Source organism: Caloenas nicobarica, chromosome 2, assembly GCF_036013445.1.
Source record: "Caloenas nicobarica isolate bCalNic1 chromosome 2, bCalNic1.hap1, whole genome shotgun sequence".
NCBI lineage: Eukaryota > Metazoa > Chordata > Aves > Columbiformes > Columbidae > Caloenas > Caloenas nicobarica.
Genome location: NC_088246.1, coordinates 18,047,814 through 18,071,034, shown reverse-complemented (window position 1 = coordinate 18,071,034; position 23,221 = coordinate 18,047,814). Strand labels below are relative to the sequence as shown.

The 23,221-nt window shown below is 43.2% G+C and overlaps 1 protein-coding gene across 1 annotated transcript; it reads left to right on the top strand.

The window, feature by feature from the left end:
- The first annotated feature begins 10,830 nt into the window (after positions 1 to 10,830).
- LOC135986097 (uncharacterized) lies at positions 10,831 to 22,417 on the top strand. Its single transcript, XM_065629871.1, has 6 exons — positions 10,831 to 10,891; positions 12,557 to 12,710; positions 14,229 to 14,389; positions 16,083 to 16,286; positions 16,390 to 16,571; positions 16,859 to 22,417. The coding sequence occupies exons 1-6, from the start codon at positions 10,831 to 10,833 to the stop codon at positions 22,415 to 22,417; spliced, it is 6,321 nt and encodes a 2,106-aa protein (XP_065485943.1).
- The last annotated feature ends 804 nt before the right edge of the window (positions 22,418 to 23,221 follow it).

The window sequence follows — 23,221 nt, the reverse complement described above, 5'->3', positions numbered from 1 at the left end:
ACGCTGAGAGGGGATCTAATTTATGCTTATAAATATCTCAAGGGTGGGTGTCAAGAGAATGGGACCAGACTCTTTTCAGTGATGCCCAATGATAGGATGAGGGGCAATGGGCACAGACTGAAGCACAGGACGTTCCAGCTGAATACAAGGAGAAACTTCTTTAGTTTGAGGATGCCAGAGCACTGGAACAGGCTGGCCAGAGAGGTTGTGGAGTCTCCTTCTCCAGAGACATTCAAAACCCACCTGGACGCCTTCCTGTGTGATCTGCTCTGGGTGAACCTGTTTTAGCAGGTGGGTTGGACTAGATGAACTTCAGAGGTCGCTTCAACCCCAGGCATTCTGTGATTCTGTGATCACATTTCTAACTTGTTGGGAAGCTCTTTTATTGTGTGTGACTTGGGTATAAAGTCTGTAGTTATGATCAGGGGCAATTGTTAGTTTACAAGACTTTGCACTTTATCTGTATCAACACTAAATGTTATGAATGTTTTGGAAGGGTATGCCCCATAAAATTGTAAACCAAAGTGTGGTACAACTTTATCTTCAAGAGAAACCTTTTTATGTAGGGCAGACCTGTGTCTTCAAGACAGGACAATGTGATTTCTTTGTGTTTTCCAAATGCAGCAGAGAGAGTGCTTGTCTTCAGTCCACCCTCTGTCACACTCATAACCATGGCCCAGAAAAAGCCCCACCACAGACTGGGACAGAGAATTGCCCATGAATTTTTGACATTGTGGGGAAGTTGTAAGCTCTTTTTTTGTGGTAAAACGTTGGTATCAGCTGAGGTTTGAGCCATAAGAGGATTCATTTTTACAAGTAAAGCTGTTACTGTATAAATTTAATCAAACTAACTTTTGAATCTTATTATATTATTTTAAATATGTTAGTTTGTTTGAACAACATACTTGGCATGAGTAACCAAACTTAGCATGAGTAGCCAGGCTTGCTGGAATTCCAGACTGAATATTGCAAATTTATCTTAGTCTGGCTGTTTGGTTACAGAGGTCCTTGACGACCTGTATCAGGAGATAAACAGGAAGCTCTGTCAGCAGACACTGGAAATCTAGATAATATAACCATTTATTGCAGGGCTGCAATAAACCATGTCAGATGCTCTCTATTAATTCCCTGCCCTCCCCACTAAGGAAAGGTAATAGGACTTACATGGTGGAAAGTTTAAAATGCTTTACTAGTAATACTCCTAATAAAATAGAAAATAATGCAAAATATACAAACCCAGTATTGAATTTCCCGGCGTAGCGCAGCTGTGGTCTGCAGCAGAGCTGGTGTTGCTCCAGTGTCTGTAGGGCAGGTACCCAGAAGTCCTGGGCTGGATTCAGCAGTAAATCGGATTTGGATTCAGGGATGCAGGGCCTGGAACCAGGCCTAGGATCTCAGGCAGAACAGGCAGGGTCCTCTTTGGATGCCAGCCATGGACGAAGAGGGTGAAACCCTCATGATCTCCCACTTTTATACGGTGTACTATGTGGATGGGCATGGAACACTTAATCAGCCAATATTGGTCACCTGTTCTGTCTGCCTCTCCTTGCAAGTACACCCCTCTCACTTATGGGACATACAAAATTTATCAGCAATCTTGGCTGCCATAGCAATAAGTATAAACCTGGGCCTCTTCTGCATACCATTACTACCACTATCAGCTCCAGAGTGAACAGTGTCTTAAAAACACGCAGCCAACTTCAGAAAAGTGCAGTTACTTAGACGAACTTAGCTGAAAGGAAAATTCACTAAAAGAAAATTGGTCTTATTTTAACCAAAACCAGGACAGATAAGATGAGCAAAAAGCCCCCTGGAAGATGGAAAAAGAGAACCAAGAAGAATAAAGAAGCCCCAAGGCCCAGAATTTCACAGGTCCAACAGACAGCATGTGAAGAGCAGGTGCATAGATTGTGAGGGTTTATAAGCACGAACCTCTTTTGTCTGGGCGTCCATCCTCCAGAGGCACTCAGCTCAAGCTGATTTTCTGCTGTGCCATCCAAATACATTAAATGTTTTTTTAAGCACAGGCATCTGAGTCTGTGCTACTGGAGACCTGGGATCAAGAACATTAATTTAATGAGCCAAAAGCAGAACTTGCAGAACTGCTGCATCTTTTGCCTGAGATCCCTTTACCACCCACTGCAGGGTGACTGCCAGGCTACATGTATGGACAGGGAGGCACCCAGATCTTCCCTCTTACTACCTATCTAAACGCTGCATGCAGGATTTTGTTTACCCGTCTTTCTTCTATCCAAAAGTCTTTATGCTCTGTGCAGAGCTCTGTGCTGGTGCATATCCACTTTTCATTGCACGTTACAATCCAATCAAAAATGGTTTGTTGTTGCACAGAAAAGAGAAAACGACACTTCAAAATGACGATATTTTTGGTCAGCTCCTGAGGCACCCACTTATCGAGCTTTTTCACCTTTCCAATTTGCTTCAAATGCTGAACAGCTGTAGAATGGCCGAGGTTGAGTTCTTGCAACTTCTCATGTAGTTGTAAGAGGATCAGCTTCGATGATTGCTCTCAGTTGGTCGTAATCTTCCGATGGCCAGACACTATGTTCCTCATCTTCAAGGCTCTTGTCTCCTTTGTGAAACTTCTTGAACCACCACTGCACTGTATGTTTGTTAGGAGTTCCTGGGCCAAATCTGTTGTTGATGTTGTGAGTTGTATCCGCTGGTTTATGACCCATTTTGAACTCGAATAAGAAAATCGCTTGAATTTGCTTTTTGTCTAACATAATTTCCATAGTCTAAAATAAACAGCAAGTAATAAGTCAGTAGCAAAAAAAATAAAGCAAGAGAAGTGCATTAAAATTATGTATAACATAACTGCATTTATTTAAGAATGTATTCAAATATCAAATGGCAAATTTCAACAATGCAAAAACTGCAATTACTTGTGCACCAACCTAATACACCATGGAATGCCTTTCTTAGGTAAGTCACATTTGTTCTACACCCATTACTGATGTGTTTTGGAGCCTCATTTCAATTTTCCTGTTTTCACAGCACTCTGCTGACTAGCTTTGACTTTAGGTGTCCCTACCTGAGTAGGGGAGTTGAACCAGATGATCTCCAGAGGTCCCTTCCAAACTGAACCATTCTGTGATCCTATGAAAACTTGCATTTTCTACATCTTTTGTTGACATTCCACTTAGTCATGTTTGCAGGGAAGCCAGAAATCAGGGAGGCAAGCCCACAGGTGAGAGTCATGAATAGTTTTTCCCCTGGGCTGTTGTTCACCTGTTTGTTCCTGGTTTTGGAGACAGTGCTGTTAAGGATTATAAAGAAATCCTGGAAGTGTACTCTGAACTGCAGAAGTCTGACATGAATCTTAGTTTACTTTGCAAGGAGAGTATAATAAATAATACACCTTAGGCATTCTTTTATTAGCAAGAAGCTCTGTCTCTTTCTTAGTCTGCCTGCTGCTGAGTCCCAGAGGTATGTACAGTGGAGTGTTTATCTACCTGCCTTGTTATATGTTCACTCACTTTTTTTTTTTAACTGTGAATATGAATGTGTGTACTTGGTGGATCTGAGATCCTGCAAGTGAATTTTTAAATTCATTTGATATTGGTTATCTCTCTGTTGGCTAACATATGGCTCAGTTCATGAGCTGGTGTATGTTTGGGATGTGTGTGCTTGTCTCGTGTGTGAATGTATGTGAAGTTTCTTAAAATAGTGAAATATTATATTGTTGTCTACAAGTCTGGCAAAGCTTCTTTTACATTTGGCCAGTTAGAAAACCCCTTTGGTAATACTTATGTATATTTAAACAGAGTTATATGGTTGTCTCTCTACTAAGACCCTTATGAATTGCCAGAAGATGCAATTTCTGTGAAAGCTTCTTTGTTATCTGTAATCCTGTAACAGCCTGTCAATCTGCCAAGGCTGACGCATGTTCTTGAGCCAAAGGCTGTTAACAAGTCTACAGGAACCAGGAAGAAAACCAGATTTTCTTAAATAAACACTTTTATCCTAGTTTTGGCTGGGATAGAGCTGATTCTTCCTAGTGGCTGGTGTGGTGCCCTGTTTTGGATTTAGAATGAGAATAATGTTGATAACACACTGATGTTTTAGTGGTTGTGAAGCAGTCAAGGACTTTTCAGCTTCTCACACTGTGCCAGGTGCACAAGAACCTGGGAGGGGGCACAGCCAGGACAACTGACCCAAACTGGCCAAGGGTATATTCGATACCTTATGATGTCATGATCAGGACATATTTTGGGGTAAGAAGAAGGAAGGGAGGGGCGTTTGGAGTTATAGCATTTGTCTTCCCAAGCAACCGTTACACATGATGGAGCTTGGCTTTCCTGGAGATGGCTGAACGCCTGCCTGCCCATGGGCTGTAGTGAATGGATTCCTTGTTTTGCTTTGCTGGTGTGCATGAATTTTGCTTTACCTGTTATAGACCCACAGAATCAGAGAATGGTCAGAGTTGGAAGGGACCTCTGGAGATCATCTAGTCCAACCCACCTGCTAAAACAGGTTCACCCAGAGCAGATCACACAGGAAGGCGTCCAGGCGGGTTTTGAATGTCTCTGGAGAAGGAGACTCCACAACCTCTCTGGCCAGCCTGTTCCAGTGCTCTGGCATCCTCAAAGTAAAGAAGTTTCTCCTCATATTCAGCTGGAATGTCCTGTGCTTCAGTCTGTGCCCATTGCCCGTCATCCTATCATTGGGCACCACTGAAAAGAGTCTGGTCCCATCCTCTAGACACCCACACTTAAGATATTTATTAAGGATTGATAAGATCCTGTCTCAGCCTTCTCTTCTCCAGGCTGAACAGACCCAGCTCTCTCAGTCTCTCCTCATGAGAAAGATGCTCCAGATGCCTAATCGTCTTCATAGCTTTCTGCTGGACTCTTCAGTAATTCCATATCCTTCTTAAACTGGGGAGCCCAGAACTCGATGCAGTACTCTAGATGTGGCCTCACCAGGGCAGAGTAGAGGGGGAGGAGAACCTCCCTTGACCTGCTGGCCGCACTTTTCTTAATGCACCCCAGGATACCGTTGGCCTTCTTGGCCACAAGGGAACATTTCTGGCTCATGCTGGCCATCCCACAAGGACTCATGCTGACTCCCAGGTCCTTGTCTGCAATGCTGCTTTCCAGCAGGTCCATCCCAGACCTGTTCTGGTGCTTGGGGTTATTCCTCACTTGCCCTTGTTGAATTTCGTCAGGTTCTTCTCTGCCCAGTCCTCCAGCCTGTCCAGGTCTGGCTGAATGGCAGCACAGCTTTCTGGTGTATCAGCCACTCCTCCCAGTTTGGTATCATCAGCAAACTTGCTGAGAGTGCACTCAGTCTCTTCATCCAGGTCATTGATGAACAGGTTGAATAAGACTGCACCCAGTACTGACTCCTGGGGAGCACCACTAACTACAGGCTTCCAACCAGACTCTGCACCATTGATCACAACCCTCTGAGCTCTGCCATCCAGCCAGTTTTCAATGGATCTCACTGTCCACTCATCCAACTCACACTTCCTCAGCTTACCTATGAGGATGTTGTGGGACACAGTGTCAAAAGCCCTGCTGAAGTCAAGGTAGACAACATCCCTGCTCCTCCCTTGTCTACCCAGCCAGCCATGCCATCACAGAAGGTTATCAAGTTGGTCAAACATGATTTCCCCTTGGTGAATCCATGTTGACTACTCCTGATAATCTTTTCTTCCACATGCTTGGAGATGATGGCAAGAATGAGTTGTTCCATCACTTTTCCAAGGATGGAGGTGAGACTGACTGGTCTGTAGTTTCCTAGGTCATCCTTCTTGCCCTTTTTGAAGACTGGAGTGACACTGGCTTTCTTCCTGTTCTCAGGCACCTCTCGCGTTCTCCAAGACCTTTCAAAGATGATGGAGAGTGGCTTAGCAATAACATCTGCCAACTCTCTCAGCGCTCGTGGGTGCATCCCATCAGGGCCCATGAATTTGTGGGCGTCCAGTTTGCCGAAACGATCTCTAACCTGATCCTCCTCAACCAAAGGAAAGTTTTCCTTTTGCCAGACTTTTTCTTCCATCTCTAGGGTCTGGGATACCTGAGGGCCAGTCCTAGCAGTAAACACAGAAGCAAAGAAGGCATTCAGTATCTCTGCCTTCTCTGTGTCCTCTGTCACTGCTTTCAGCAGTGGATCTGTGTTTTCCCTAATCTTACTTTTAGCTGCTGATGTACTTGAAGAAGCCCTTCTTGTTGTCCTTGACATCCCTGGCCAGACATGATCTCTTCTGGCTCATCCAACACTGTTTCCATTGCAGAGTCAGCAGAGGAGAAAGATGAGTTTGGGTTGTTGGGGTGAAATCAGATGAGGAAGAGCTAAAAAGGCATCTAGGAGAGACTGCTGGTCTTGATCCCTTCAGAGGTTACTTCTGGATATTCTGCTGTTTGTTTTGCTTTTAAGAAGGTGTCAGTCTTTAGAAAGAAATCTCAATATTGCTTTTAATGTCCTGGTGGACTTAGAAATATTTTGGGGACTATTTGTCTTTTGACAGGGTTTTTTATGCTTATATATTTAAACACTCCCGCTTGGTAAAAGAAGGCAGCTGTGGAATCAAACATGAAACTCAAGTTTTAAGTTTATAGGGAGTTTGTGCTTAGTTTTCACACATGGTGCCTCCAACAAATAGATGGGGCATTACACGTTAGTTAAGATTTGTTGAGATTAAGAGCAAATGAAGTTGAGTTGTTTAAAGACAGAGTATATTAAATCATAATCTTAAGGTCATAAAATTTATATGAGCTATTTCATATTAAGATATCTCAAACTGTAAGTTAGATAAGATGGAGACTTTACTATTGGCCTGGTGTAAAACCTGATTTCATCACAAATTTACTGCTTCTGGGAACTAGTTTTGAACTTTAGTCAGGGCCACTGACTCATCCCTTTTAGCATGCATATTTGGTTAAGAAACCTCACGGTATCCTATATAAACTACTTCAAAAGACTCATCCTGTTAGTACATCCTACTGGGATGACATAAGGTAAGAGTTATAGCTCACTGGATAACTCTATAGCTGCCAAAGGTATATTTTATATTGTAATTGGAAGGCCCTTATTTTTCTGTTATATGCTATTTAAGTGCTAACTTAGGAACAATGCTTAGAAGTACCTTTGTGATAAGAATATCTATGTTGGGCTTTGCAGCTTTAGGTCAGCCATGAAATTAAAATATGAAATAGAAAAAACATAGGAATCGTAGACAATTTTTACAGAACTAAAAGAAAACTATTTTATAGCATTTTAGAATTTATATTGTTGGTAAAATAGAATTTACTCCTGGAAAACCAGATTGTGGTCTCCTTATTTTTGCTAAGTGGCCTTTTAACTTTATCTGTCTTGGTTAATGAAACCATAGAGTATATTTTTCAAAGTGTGAATCTGAGCAGTCATTTTAAATTTCATATTTCAAAGCAAACCTCCAAGAAATTGTAACTATGAATGTTGGAATGATGTGTGGGGCTGTAAAACAGCCTCATCGCTTTGACTGCTTCACTGCCGTCAGTCAATAACTGAGAAGGGATCTTTGGGACCTACTATGGTATCACTGAGATGAGAATCTATCACCACTGTGAAGAATCCCCCCAAATCTTCTCCTTTTTGTGGGCTGAAGCAAGTCCAGGAGGACTGAAGGGTTCTGAGGTGGGCATCCTAGTGAGTCCTAATTAATTCAACTGATTTTTATCTCACAAGTTCTTTTCCCAGAATTAAGGAAAAAAATCAGCTTTAAATTCTATGCTGAGGTATTTAGCATCATCTCAAACGATTTTTTTCTTTGCCACATAATTTGTTGAAAAAATTCTGGTTTTGAGTTGCTTCACAACACAAAGCTTTCCCTGCGAAGCTGCAAATGAGCTGAAAGGCCAGTTATTTGAATGGCTGTTGAAGATGTCCCTGCTCATTGCAGGGGGCTGGACTAGATGACCTTGAAGGTCATTCAGGAAAATATGTGGCTGCTGAAGATTAGGTCATAATTGGTTTTAGGCTAATTTTCTGTGTTTCTTTTGAACTTTGCTCAATATACTTTGAGCTTTTTCTACAGCTTTTATAAGAAATAAGAAATTATTTGAACAATGCTCACCATGCTTTGAATTTTTTATACAGCTTTCAGAAGAAATCATAAATCATTTGAACTTTGCTCAATATTTCAGTATAATACAGGAAAATAATCAACTACCTTGATTGGCCAAGAAGACCAGTGGTATCCTGGGGTGCATTAGGAAGAGTGTGGCCAGCAGGTTGAGGGAGGTTGTTCCTCCCCCTCTACTCTGACCCGGTGAGGCCACATCTGGAGTCCTGTGTCCAGTTCTGGGCTCCCCAGTTTAAGAAGGACAAGGAGTTACTGGAGGGGATCCAGCAGAGAGCTACAAAGATGATCAGGGGTCTGGTGCATCTTTCTCATGAGGAGAGACTGAGAGAGCTGGGTCTGTTCAGCCTGGAGAAGAGAACGCTGAGAGGGGATCTAATTTATGCTTATAAATATCTCAAGGGTGGGTGTCAAGAGAATGGGACCAGACTCTTTTCAGTGATGCCCAATGATAGGATGAGGGGCAATGGGCACAGACTGAAGCACAGGACATTCCAGCTGAATACAAGGAGAAACTTCTTTAGTTTGAGGATGCCAGAGCACTGGAACAGGCTGGCCAGAGAGGTTGTGGAGTCTCCTTCTCCAGAGACATTCAAAACCCACCTGGACGCCTTCCTGTGTGATCTGCTCTGGGTGAACCTGTTTTAGCAGGTGGGTTGGACTAGATGAACTTCAGAGGTCGCTTCAACCCCAGGCATTCTGTGATTCTGTGATCACATTTCTAACTTGTTGGGAAGCTCTTTTATTGTATGTGACTTGGGTATAAAGTCTGTAGTTATGATCAGGGGCAATTGTTAGTTTACAAGACTTTGCACTTTATCTGTATCAACACTAAATGTTATGAATGTTTTGGAAGGGTATGCCCCATAAAATTGTAAACCAAAGTGTGGTACAACTTTATCTTCAAGAGAAACCTTTTTATGTAGGGCAGACCTGTGTCTTCAAGACAGGACAATGTGATTTCTTTGTGTTTTCCAAATGCAGCAGAGAGAGTGCTTGTCTTCAGTCCACCCTCTGTCACACTCATAACCATGGCCCAGAAAAAGCCCCACCACAGACTGGGACAGAGAATTGCCCATGAATTTTTGACATTGTGGGGAAGCTGTAAGCTATAAGCAAAGCTGTTGCTGAATAAATATAATAAAACTAACTTTAAATCGTATTCTATTGTTTTAAATATATTGCTTTGTTTGAATAATATAGATTGTGCATAGATTGTGAGGGCTTATAAGCACAAACCTTTTTCGTCTGGGTGTCCCTCCCCCAGAGGCACTCAGCTCAAGCTGTTTTCCTGCTATGCCATCCAAACAAATTAATTATTTCTTTAAGCACAGGCATCTGAGTCTGTGCTACTGGAAACCTGGAGTTAAGAACATTCATTTAACAAGCCAAAAGCCAAACTTGCTGAACTGCTGCATCTTTTGCCTGAGACCCCTTGACCACCCACTGCAGGGAGACTGCCAAGCCACAAACAAACAGGGAGGCACCCAGATCTTCCCCTTTACTGCATATCTAAAGGCCGCATGCAGGATTTTGCTTACCCGTCTTTCTTCTGTCCGAAAGTCTTTATGCTCTGTGCAGAGCGCTGTGCTGGTGCATGTCACTGTCAGGCTGTATTGTGAATCTTACCAGTCGTAAAGAAAAAGGACTGCCTAGCTTTGTCATGGCAGCAGGAATGGAGCTCTGCAATTTTAGACTATGATGGGCACAGCTGGGCCAATTCCATCCTATTTGCCCACTCTGGAAATCTGGCACAGAGAGATATTTCTTTATTGTGGTCAATTCCTCAAAAGTGTTGAGTGTTGTCAGACCATCGTAACGTCAGAAGGGATGTTGGTGAGTAGTCTAAAACATCAGTGTGTTTTCAACACTATTTTCAGCACAAATCCAGAACATGTCCCCCTACAAGGCACTGTGAAGAAATTTAACTCCATCCCAGCCAAATCCAGCCCAGTGAACTGGGAATTTTCAGAGGAATTGCTCCCTAGCTGTACCTGATCAGAACCCTCTACCATGAGCATACAGCTTCTCTGTATACGGGGCAGGAGAACATAATCATGTCTTGCACTTTGAGCCCCAGAACAGCAGAAGTTTTTTTCTCCCGGCACAGCAGAAATTTCCAGATACTCCCAGCACTGTCTGATTTCAAAAGCTAAGCAACTTGGGGCTCCAGCAAAGCAGAGCTCAGAATAAGGACTTTCTTCCAGGAACTTTTCCAGTGGGTGGAAGACGCATCTTTTCTTCCTTCAGGTATTGTCTGTTGCCTGTTTACATGGTCTGATTTTAACTGGTAATTTGCAGAGTCTGTTTGGGAGATCTGCTTTATGAATAGGATAAACGTGAAAGAGCTGAATGTGTGCCTTGGTCAATGCACAATTCAGTTCTGTAGGCAAGAAGAGAAGGAGGATTGATCTAGGGAGAGGCTCAAGAGCAGATCAGCTGGTGGCAGGAGTAGCAGAGCTTGACAGTAAAAAGGGGTGTTTGTGAATGAGGGAGTCTGAGGAATTAGTCAGGGATTTTCCTCTAAAAGTCAAGACAACAAGAAAAATACTGCACAGCTCCTGTGACCTGTGGGAGTGTCATTTCTCATCACAACCAGCAATAGATCATTCAAGATCAATCAAGCTTTGAACAACTATGTGTGTTTGTCGGAAGTTCACCTTTTAACCTAATATTTATTTAACGATAAATGCATAGCTGTTTCAACTGGCTGACACTTATATCTGTATTGTGCAGCCCAGGAGATGAAGATGGAGACTGGAGATGAAATTGCTATTGTGGGAATAGGATGCAACTTCCCCGGAGGTAAGTTTTGGGTAAAAGCAAAGCAGGCTGCTGAGTGAATGTTGAAAAGCACAGTCGATCATTCGTGGTGAGGTGGAAGAAAACCACACGTTCCTCTCTTACTTTTGTAGAACTCATTGATTTGCTACCTGTAGGATCTTTTTCAAAGGTCATGCTATGGTGGTAACTAACCTGTGGTGCTGGCTGTGGGCAGGGTGTTGAGCTGCACACGTGGAACGCATACAAATGAACTGGATGGGTCTGGGATGGTTTGAGCTTTCTGCCCACGCACTAGCTGGACAGTGGCGCGTTATTGCAGGACTATGCATCTATAGGGACAGGACAGATCACCAGCTCTGCTTGTAGGATAAATAGGTTGGGTCTTACTAAAAGAAGCCTTCCTGCTTTATTACAGTAATCACTTTGAAAGCTCCCGGAAGAGAGCAGAGCTAGATAAATACAGCTCTGATATACACACCTAAATACTGCCTTTTGTAGAAGATGAGAAGCCGACTTCAGTAAAGAACAGATATTGCTTGCCATAAGAAAAGACAGCAGCCTCATATTTACAATCTTAGTTACAATTAGGCCCTGTGAAAGTGATAGTTAACTTTATATTTTGAGATTAGATGGGTGAAGATGCTTAGACAGCTGTGAGAGCTTTCTAGGTTCTGGCTGCTGCTGTTAAACTGTCCATACCCTTTACATTAGGTAGAAACAGATTTAAAAAAATGCAGAAGTAATCCAGGGAGTGGAATACAGTTCTGTCCTTGGAAGTTGGTGTTCAGCCCTAAAGGTGACCATGTTGGTCTCTCCCTTTCCTTGTTTTCTTTCTTGCCCTCACCACATTTCAGTTCCTGGCTTCATTTTGTCCAAGATTCAGTAGGTGTATGTGGCACAGCAATACCTGTGTGGCCCACAGCTATCTGAGCAAACACGAATGGTTCTGAATCTAGTGAAGTGCTAGTAAGTATGTAGCAGCAGGCTCTTGCCTGAGCATTGAACACTGATTTGGTGCAAGCCATGTGTTGGAGGAATGTGGGCCACTTGTGGATGCCACGTTAGTTGGTTTCAGGGCTAAGAAGAGGGCGTAAACATGCCGTCACTTCTTGGAGCTGGAGCTCTGCATCTCAACCAGCAAGGACAAAGACCCTGACATTCCAGTAGTGAGGTTTTGGGCTGTGTCGGCATTGAATATACAAACACTTTTATGTTTCATTTAGATGTCCTTTTAGTGTTAGGGGCAAAGGATAATGCCTCTGGCATTTTCCTGGTATTTGTAAGCTCAGTCTGTGTTCAAGAGCGAATATCCAGAGCTGACCTTTTGCAGCCGGTGGAGCTGCCTGAGGAGTGGTTGCTGTACAGGTACAGAAAGACCTCATCATATCCATGTGGTCATTAAGGACATGGTGCACATGTATAGTAGATGCAGCGACACGGTAGGGAAACAGGGGCAGCAGAAGATTAAGGATTTTGTTGAGTTCCTTTGCTTTTAGGCAAGCAGTGAGGGGATCAATCATGCCTTTCCATTTTCCTCTTACCAAAGAATGATCTTTTCTTTCTCTGGTGATTCTGCTTGTACAACGTAGACTTGTATGTGGGAGTTCCTTGTAACTGTGTATTTCTGAGTCTGCATGGGGAGGGAGAGCATATAATTTAATCTACTTTAAAACCTTTGTACAACAGGTGATGGAATTGACAATTTCTGGAAAGTCCTGGAGGAAGGCAAAAACTGCACAGTAGAAATTCCCCCCGAGAGATTTAATGCCAAAGAGTGGTGTGATCCAGATGATAACAAGCCAGGAAAAATATGTACAACACGAGCTGCTCTTCTCGATGAGTGAGTCCGATACTCTGCCCTGCCGCTGATTCTTTTTGTGCTTAGACCAGTGTGTCCCGTCTTTAGGAGGGTGCACGCCAAAGGGAGAGCTTATAAATGGGACCGAGGAACCAGCTTTTGTTATGTCGCATGATGAACATGCAGTTGTCAAACTGCAGGAATTTCTGGTGTGTGACATCGATGAGCAAATTTAGTCGCAGGCCATGTTAAGCACATATGTACATGGCTGAGAACACATATGACCTTTGATTACATAATCAAACAAGTATGTACATACCCACCATGCGTTGAGATGACACATAGCTCTAATTCACATGCAGGTGTGACAATTTAGAGACAAAGTAAGGAGGTGTGGCTTTGCTAGATAGTCAAGAAGGGGACCTTATGCATAATTTGAGTGTTACGCGTGCTTGTAAAACTTAACTATTCATAATTTCACAGTAATTTTGCTTTTCTCTGGGCTTATACTGTCATGTCTTTAAAGAATAAAGTTTTTCTTTATTCTGAGTCACTCCTCTATAATATGAGGGATCATGTATGCACAAGTATCAGGTAAAGATACCGGTGTAAAGAAAAATCTGGAGGAGCAAACTTCAGTATGCATCCTTTCACTTGTATCCTCATGTCAAATTATCCCAGAGATATGGGTATAGCTGTATGGGGCTATGACTAATGCAAATTACAATTATAAGACTAGCAAATTACAGTAAGATCAACATAGGTGTCTTTTATTTTAAGTCCACATTCACCATAAATCCTCAGGCTGTATACCTTTATTCAGATGAGAAGTTCACATGCACAGAAGCAATCGTATTGTCCCCTGAGATTAATACTTAGCAGGTCTGAATCGTAGGACCCAGAATTCAGTGATTAGTCCCATGTTAGATATTGAATTCTCCACTGAAATCAAGAAATGATAGAAGGGACTATAAATCTGATCTTGGGATACAAGATTAAGCCTGGACTGGGTCGTTTGTAACCGTGGACATACTTCAAAGACAGACTTTTTTAAAGACAAACACACACATTAAATATTTTAAATTTATTATTTGAGAAGTATGGGCATCTCTGGGAAGTATCTGAGCTTATGCTCTATTTAACGGTTTTAAATTGTAGAGCCATTGGCCCATACTGCCTTAAAATAATTTAGAAGACAATGTTTTTAAAAAACTTGTTGGCTAAGACCACATTTCAGCAGAGGAAGTCTCATCTGCAAATTTTTGTAATCTGAGGAGTCCTGTTGGTACTAGTGGAATAACCACGTGAATAAAAGATTCTCAGAGAGGGCTTATAACTCTGAAATGCAGAATAATTGTAAACAAAGATACTTTGTGGTGGAACATAAACCATCTTTGGCCTATAACTCTTTGATTCTGAATTTCATAAATGGCAACTGAGGCCTAAGCATCAGTTTCTGCTCTGCTTTTAACGAAATTGCAAAACAATGGTGTACTTTGAGTCTAGGCGTAAATGCATGTTGTATACATATTGTACCATTTTCTGGTCTGTGTATTTTAGGTTTAATTCATTTGACAACCACCTGTTTGGGATTAGTAATACAGAAGCTGAACGTATGGATCCGCAACAGAAGTTACTGATAGAATGCACATACAAAGCCCTGGAGGATGCAGGAGTCCCTGTAGAAGCTGTCAGTGGCACCAAAACAGGTGTTTTTATTGGTAAGATGAAGATTTCATGGTGAAGAAAGGATGCTTCAACCACACAAAAGCTGGAGCACTCCCTCATAAACTTTACATACCTATCTAGCACTGGAGATCTAAGGCTGCTGTGCTATGACACTGCAGGTTATTTTTTTGCTACTCTAGGAGTTCATCAAATGATTCTCGTGTCTATTTTAGGTGCTCCTCTTAGTGTCTTCAGGCACTGAAGTTGAAGCAGGAAACAGTTAAACTGTCTACCCTATCCAACCCTTCCTAGGAATGATACTTCAAGCCAGGCTTACACTTTTGTCCAGTGTACTGTTTTCTGATATGACGTTGGTTAAGGTGTTGTGGGGGTTCAGGTCCGTTTAAACTGGCAGAAATCCTCATGCAGGTATTAGTATGCTGCCAAGGTACTGTGTGCAGTTCTGGGCCCCACAGTTTAAAAAGGAGGCATCCAGAGGAGGGCAACAAAGCTGGTGACAGGGCTGGAAGGAATGTCTTGTGAGGAGCGGCTGAGGTCTCTCGGTCTGCCTAGTTTGGAGAGAGGGAGGCTGAGGGGTGACCTTTGCTCTCTACAGCTTCCTGAGGAGGGGAGGAGGGGAGGGAGGGAGGTGCCGAGCTCTTCTCCCTGGGATCCAGTGACAGGACATGTGGGAATGGTTCAAAGCTGCGCCAGGGGAGGTTCAGACTTGATGCCAAGAAGTATTTATTAATATTTACAGAGAGAGTGGCCAAACACTGCAACAGGCTCCCTAGAGATGTGGTTGATGCGCCACGCCTGTCATTGTTTAAGAGACCCTTGGACAATGTCCTCAATAACGTGCTTCAACTTTTGGTGAGCCCTGAATTAGTCAGGCAGTTGGACTAGATGATCATTGTAGGTCCCTTCCAACTATTCAGTTCTAGTCTAGTCTAGTCCAGTTCACTCTATTTTGCCAAAGAACTAAAATAACAGCACATTTTTGATGGTGTAATTGTCTCTTTTAAGAGGAGTTGGCTGATGTAACTATAGGGGTAAACTCTGTAGATTAACTTTTAGTCTGAGACATGCTCCTCTTTCACAGATCAGGCTATTCCTTGCTTTCCAAATAGATGTACTGCGTTTCTCACACATGCTCATGGACTTGGCGATCCTCCGTATTTCAAGCATGTGTTCTCAGAAAGAGGACACAACTCTCACAGGCCCTGTTCTTCTTTTCTATTTCTGTCTTACTGGATCACAGTGACCAAACCAAAGATAAATAAAAAGCATTGGATGTGGCTTGTCCTGTGGCCTTTAACTTAGAACAGCTGAGGAATTTAAGGTAATGTCCTATACATTTATACCCCTGCTACTCTCATTGTAACTTCTTAATATATATTCCCATAGCGAAACCGAAACAACCACTCTCAAACTGAGATACAGGGGTCTAAGCAGGCTACACAGACCTTAACTGCATGATACAGTGAGCTCAGCCATCGGGAAAGGTCTGTCATTTACTGTACAGGTAGAAATTTCAAGGGTTAGGTATATATGTATAAGTTGGGTCTGGGGTAATTACTGGGAGTTTTGCCTTTGAGTTGCGTTGGAGCAAAGTTTCACCATAGGAGCACTGATGCCATGTAGTTTACTATCAAAACAGAAAACCAAAGCATGCTGTCACGTTCAGAATTGTACATCCCTTTTCTTTGCTCGGCTTCATGTGACACATATTTGATATTTTTACAGGTCTTATGAATCGAGACTATGAAATCGTAACAAGCAGAGCAGTAAGTGAAATAAATCATTATGATGGTACCGGAACAGCAATGAGCATTGCTGCTAACAGGGTCTCATTCACATTTAATCTGACTGGACCATCACTGGCTATTGACACGGCATGTTCTTCTTTCCTTTTTGCCCTGCACTACGCCTGGCGAGCAATTAAATCAGGTAATGGGACTGAAGAGGTGCTGCAGGAAGAAATAAGGATTGGTACTGTTTCTGTTTATCATCTGAGACATCTCAACGTGAGCATGTGTCTATTTCACTCCAGGGGACTGTGAGGCAGCAATCTGTGGTGGAGTGAACTGCATAATAGATCCCCGCACCTTTGTGTCTCTCAGTAAAGCAAAAATGATCTCTCCAGAGGGAATAAGCAAACCCTTCTCCAAAAAGGCAGATGGCTATGGAAGGGGGGAAGGCTGTGGTGTTGTTTTCCTCAAACCACTGAAAAAGGTAAGATTGCTTGTGAAGCAGCCTGAAAAAAGACTGGTTGCTGACCTGAATTTTGTGTCTCCAGTTCTAATAATTACTCCAGAAACAATTTTCCAGTTCAAGTTTGACATTAACAAAGCATTTATTAAGCATTAAGCATTGATGCACTTCCCCTAGCATGAGAAAGGGATCACGTATATAGAAGTTAGCATTATAGTCAGTCTTGTTCTGCGTATTGTTGTTTTGTTTTCCCCTATACATAGAAAGCATCAGGTTATTAAAGGTAATTTTACCTTTTTATGAAACAGGCAAAGGAAGACTACTGCAAAATCTGGGGTGTTATACACATCAGTGCAGTAAATCAGAATGGTAGATCCATTACACCAATCACAAGACCGTCTCGAATAGAGCAAGAGAAGTTACTGCGCAGTATTTATGAAACTCATGTTGATCCCTCAGTTGTGCAGTACGTTGAAGCACACGGTACAGGAACCACAGCTGGAGACGGTACCGAAGCTGAAAGCCTAGGTAGTGTCATTTGTAAGAACAGGTCTTCACAAGTTTCCATTCTGAAAATGGGCTCAGTGAAAGGAAATATTGGCCACACGGAGTCAGCTGCTGGAGCAGCAGGGTTAATCAAAGTGCTTCTGATGATGCATCATGGAAAGATTGTGCCATCCTTGCATTACTCGAAGGAGATGAGCAGCATCGATACAGAGAAATTAAATCTCGCAATTCCCACAACTGTAGAGCCCTGGGAAGAATCCAGTGAGTATGGAAGAGTAGCTGGCATCAACTGCTTTGGGTTTGGAGGAACCAATGCGCATATCGTAGTCAGGCAGGTTAAGCAGCCAGAGCCTCTTCCTGCCTTTATTAGGCCCCTTGAATTAGTTCTGCTGTCAGCAGCATCAAGTAAGTCCCTTCAGATGACAATGGCCGATACAGCTGACCAGCTGAGCACAAGTAACTCTATAACTCTCCCCAGCCTGGCCTATACGTCTGCCTGCAGAAGAAGCCATGCCAACTACAAGTACCGAAAAGCATTTGTCACAAACTCTCTGCAACACTTGCAGCAAGAGATTAGGTCAGCATCGAGCACTGAATTTGCCACGTTAAAGGTGGAACCACAGCTGGTGTTTGTGTTCTGTGGCAACGGCGTAACGCTGAAGGACTTCAGTGGGGTACTGCTGAGCTCAGAGCCAGTGTTCAGAGACAAGTGTAAGGAAATAGAAGCGCTTTTTCAGAAACACGCTCCCATCAGCCTCCTGCCCGCAAGAGGTCACAGCCCAAAGGATGTGTTGAATCCAGAGCTTTCCCAGCCCTTGCTTTTTACCCTGCAGGTTGCCTTAGCTGCCCTTCTGAAATACTGGGGCATTAAACCGGTCGCTGTCGTTGGCCACTCGGTAGGGGAGGTTGCTGCTGCACATTTTGCTGGGTACCTGTCCCTGGCAGATGCAGTCAAAGTGATTTATCACCGGAGCAGGCTGCAGGCAAAGACTGCAAGCGGGAGAATGTTGGTGGTTGGAAACATCCCCGTTCAAGAGATCGCGGAACATTTGCATCGCTACTCGGGAAAGGTGTGCATTGCAGCTTTCAACAGCCCAGTTTCCTGCACCTTGTCTGGAAATTCAGACTCTGTGGATGCTGTCCAGAGAGATTTAGCTCAGGTTTTCAGCCAGAGAAACATCTTTCTTCATGTTTTAAATGTCCCAGCTGCATACCACAGCCCCAGCATGGATATGATACTTGGGGAGTTGGAAGACGACATACAGCCTTTAGAAAAACAGAAAGGGGAAATTGAAGTTATTTCAACACTGACTGGGGTGGCTGCTTCTGAAAATGACTTTTCTCAGGGCAAATTCTGGGCTCGGCATACTCGTGAGCCTGTTGCTTTCTCTCAAGCCATCAAAACGGCAGCTAGAGGCAGGGAAAATGTGGTTTTTGTGGAAATAAGTCCTCACCAAGCATTGCAACGAAGCATAAAGGAAACTCTAGGAAAAGGCACCAAAGTGTTCTCCTCTTTGCAAACAGATGCAGAGTATCAGACACTCTTCACCTTGGTAGGAAATCTGTTTGAACTGGGTTATAATCTCAACTGGCAGCAGTTTTACAATGGGTATCAAAGTGTTCCAGTGGCCATTCCACGGTATCAATTTGATCGCAAAAAACTCATGGGCTGTCTAAATATCCATCAACAAGCAAAGCAAAGAGGTGTCAGCTGCACTCATCCTTTGATTTATGACATAAACAGTGACAACACGGAGTTTGGCTGCCTGCTGTCTCTGGACACGATGTCGTACTTATATGAGCACAAGAACAATGGTGTGGCTTTAGTCCCTGGTGCTTTTTATGTGGAGCTTGCTCTGGCCTCTGTGATGAGCAGCTCAACACCTAAAGTGCCTCTGAGCGCTTGCCGGATGAGTATCAGTTTTTCCGCACCGTGTGTTCTCACAGAGAGTTCCCAAGTCCTGAGGATCAAGCTGAGTCCGCAAAAAGCAGTGACAGCCTTTGAGATACTCTCTTCCTCCAACGCAGTTTATGCTGCAGGCCAAGTTACAAAGGGGCCTGAAGCTGTGGTGGAAGAAAGCAGCATTTCCTGCCAAGACATCTATCGAAGATGCGGGTCAGTGGTTAGCAGAGAGGCGGTTTATGAAGCACTGTCTCGCGTTGGCTTTCAGTACGGCTCCATATTCAGGCAGCTCAGTGATGTGCATTATTGCCAGGAACTAAAGGAAGCTATAACGAGCATAAAGGTGAACACGGAGACCATCAGAGAGATGTACAATTACCACATCCATCCGGTGCTGCTCGACTGTTTTCTGCAAATGACCACTGTCATGACCTCAAGGACGTTCCAGTCCAGAGCAGGGTTTCCTTCAGGGATAGGCAGCCTGGTGGTGCTCCGTCCGCTGGAGGAAGAAATGATGATATATATGAGAACAAGCAAATCCATTGGGAACTACCTAGAGGTCTGTGGATGCTTTATGGACAAACGTGGCTCCGTTTTGGCTGAACTCAAGCACGTTGCCATCATTTTCATGAAGCAAGAATCTTCCAGGGACAACGAGTTCATGTTTGAAAACAAGTGGAAAGAAGTGTCTCTCTCACAGATGACTGGACATCTGGGGGCTATGCCCAGAGTCCTAGTGTTTGCTGACAAATTTGGGATAGCTGAACAGCTCAAGAAATATTTGCATCCTGATTCAAGGTATGTCATGTATGAAGACTGGGAAGCCCTATTGGAGGGCCATGCACAGAATAAGATGAGAGCAGAGGTTGAGGATTATGATGAAATTCTGTTTTTGTGGGGAATTCAAAAGTTAAATGAAGATTTCCCAAGCAAAGTGGTAGACCAATTGGCAAAGTGTTGTGAAGCCTATCGCCAAGTTATTGTGGCATTAAGAGAGAAAGCGTCCCGCTCTTTAGTCAGAGTTATCACCTACAGAACAACAGAAAGACACGTAGACCACATTAACTGTGGGTTTGCATTGTATGGCATGACCAGAACTTGTGTTGTTGAAGTTCCAGACATCACATTTCAGATGATCGACCTCAGCTCTTCCAGTTCCCTGGACATCTCAGTGCTAGCAGATGTTCTTGTCAAGTACAAAGTTGTGGACTATCCAGAAGTTTGCATCAGCCAAGGAAGAACTTATGTGGCTGAAATCAGACGCACACCTTTCATAGATGCAGACTACAGCCAACCTGTAAGATCTCTCCAGAAGTCAGAAACATTCGCTTTGTACACTTCCGATCCGTACACAGCAAAAGATTTGTCTGCTGAATTATCCACCAGCCCTGCCACTCAGCTTGACAAACGGAGTGTTGAAATTCAAGTGGATAAAATATGTCTCCACTCAGAAGATTATTTTCCCATCAGTGTTTCTAGTCATAATTTTGGCAATACGCTGTATTGGAATTCACAGGCAGTAGACAAACACAGACTTTTAGCTCTTGATTTCAGTGGCACAGTAACAGCAATGGGCATTGATGTGAAGAAAGTTAAAGTGGGAGATCACGTGGTTTCATGTTATCCAGCCGCTGCATCATCCAGAGTTCGGATTCCAGGAACAGCTTGTTTCAATGTAAAGAAATTCCCATGCTTTCAGAATGTCCCTTGTATGTCATACTTTATCATTGCATGGGAAATCTTAAATCAGAGGTTACCCAAGGGCAGGCATGGCAGAACACTGGGTATTATTTCCACAGAGCCATCATCGGTTTTGTGCCATGTTCTTTCTGCGGCAGCAGAAGAGATGGGCTGGAGAACAGCACTTGCGAGGCCCACTCCTGATAAGTTCCAGTGTATAAAATCATGCAATGCCCTTGTTGTTCTTCCTCCAGTAAGCAGACTGTCTCAGGAGGACTTTGCCCACATGTACTTTCTTAAAGATGTGGTGATAGTGTGTGGCAGTCGCCAGTCTGAATGTATCCAGAATGTCAGTGACATTGATCATGAAAATATCAGCTTTCATATCCTTACACTTACCAGCATTTTCCAGAAAGCATCTCTAAAGAGATTGCAAAAGACTGTGCATGCGTGGATCAGTTCTATGGATGTGAAACGGTTTAGACATCTATCAGGTTCTGTTTTTCAGCAGATGGAGAACTTTGAAAGAATGAACTCTGTGATGTCCTATTTTACCTGCAAATCTATCCCACTTGCTGTACTGAGAAGGCAGAAGGACATCACTGTGCTTTCAGATATACCGTTGTATGAATCCCAGAAGAAATTGTTCAAGCAGAATGCTGTTTACGTAGTAGTCGGGGGGCTCACTGGACTTGGCTTTGAAACAGTGAAATTCATAGCTGAGAATGGAGGAGGGGGTATTGCAATACTCTCCAGGAAGATTCCAAGCCATGAGAAGCAAGAAGAGATGGATGCTTTGCAGCAGCAGTATAAAGGGAGCAAAGTAGTGTTTGTGCAGTGTGATGTTACCTCAACCAGGGACGTTGAGAAAGCTTTCCGGTCCATCACGAACATCTTTGCAGGGACTCCAGTCAAAGGTGTGTTTCAAAGTGCTGTTGTTTTACACGATGGCCATCTTGAAGTTCTGAACTTGGCTGACTTTCAGAAAGTGCTGAACCCAAAAGTAGCAGGGACCCTAAATCTTCATTGGGCTACCAGAGGCCAGGAGCTTGACTACTTCGTGTGCTACTCCTCTGTTACTTCCTTTCTGGGAAATTCTACCCAGGCAAACTATGCAGCTGCAAACTCCTTCTTGGATGTCTTCTGCCTCTACAGGAGGAACTGTGGGCTTTCAGGCCAGTCCATTAACTGGGGTGCTTTGAACCTTGGCATACTGCTCGATCAAAACCATATTCAGAACATTCTGGAATCCAAGGGCATAGACATTCTGCAAGTGCATGAAATTCGTGAGTATCTGAGGAAGAGCTTACTTACAAATAACCCACAGCAAGCTGTCGTCAAATTAAACTTTGAAACTTTATTGTATCATGTTTTTGCTCGGATTATTTCGCTCAAAAGTCGCTTTGAGTCACTTGTGTCAGAAGAATTCAGGAACAAGCTTGAAACCTTTGAGGAAACTCAGGTCCAGCATACTGCCTTAGTCAAATCTGAAGACTATATCACCTCACTGGTGAGTGACCTCATTGGACTGAGCCCAGATGAACTAACCATGAATACACCACTTTCATCATTGGGCGTAGACTCTATGTCAGCTATGACAATTCAGAACCGTGTTTTTCAAGAGAGGAAGGTGGACATACCTCTTCTGAAACTGCTTGATCCTCACACAACTCTGTCAAGTTTAGTAGTCCTTCTAGAAGAAACAAGCAATGCAAATGGAATAGTTGAGGAAAAAAATGCTGCGGTTGAAAGTGCAGAAAATGGGAGCTGGCTATAAAATCACAGAATGTCCTGAGTTGGAAGGGACCCACAAGGATCACGGAGTCCAACTCCTGTCCCTGCATGTGACAACCCCACAGTTCACACCATGTGTCTGAGGGCTTTGTCCAAATGCTTCTTGAACACTGTGAGGTTTGGGGCCGTGACACCTCCCTGGGGACCCTGTTGCAGAGTACAACACCTGGTGATGCTGAAAGCATTCTTCTGTGTCAACATAGAAAAACCCACACCAGCTTCTTCTGCCATTGCTGTAGCTGTATTAATTTCAGTCAATGGTTTGACTTGTTACTTTCAATACTTTTGCCCTTATTTTTCAATATTTTAAAGCGGAAATAGGTAGGTTAATACATATACACTGTAATTTGGTAAATTTGTATGTTCAATGCACATTGCATTTTTTAAACTGTATTAAAGTCCTGAAGAAAATTATATGCTTGCATTTCTAAATTATTAATGGACATGTAAAGCAGCATAAGTTTATCACGTTTTTGTGATTTTAATATTCTAATGTATTATTCTTTTTTTGAATATTATCAAATGTGTATAAATACGTGTGTCTTTTTGAAAGACTTCTAGATACTGTGAATTCCTGGCATAATCTCCTCTTGTGGATGTCTTTCCTTTCTACTCATGTACCCATGCCTCTAGGACTGAGGTAGGTTGCCCATCCCACCTCCTCATGTCTTCTCCATGGTCACGCAGGAAAAACCACAGGGTGCTCAGTTTTGTATACCCTCTATATCCTCTCTCTTGATTGGAGAGACGCTCATTCCGAGTAACTGAGACCCTAAGCCAGACAGGT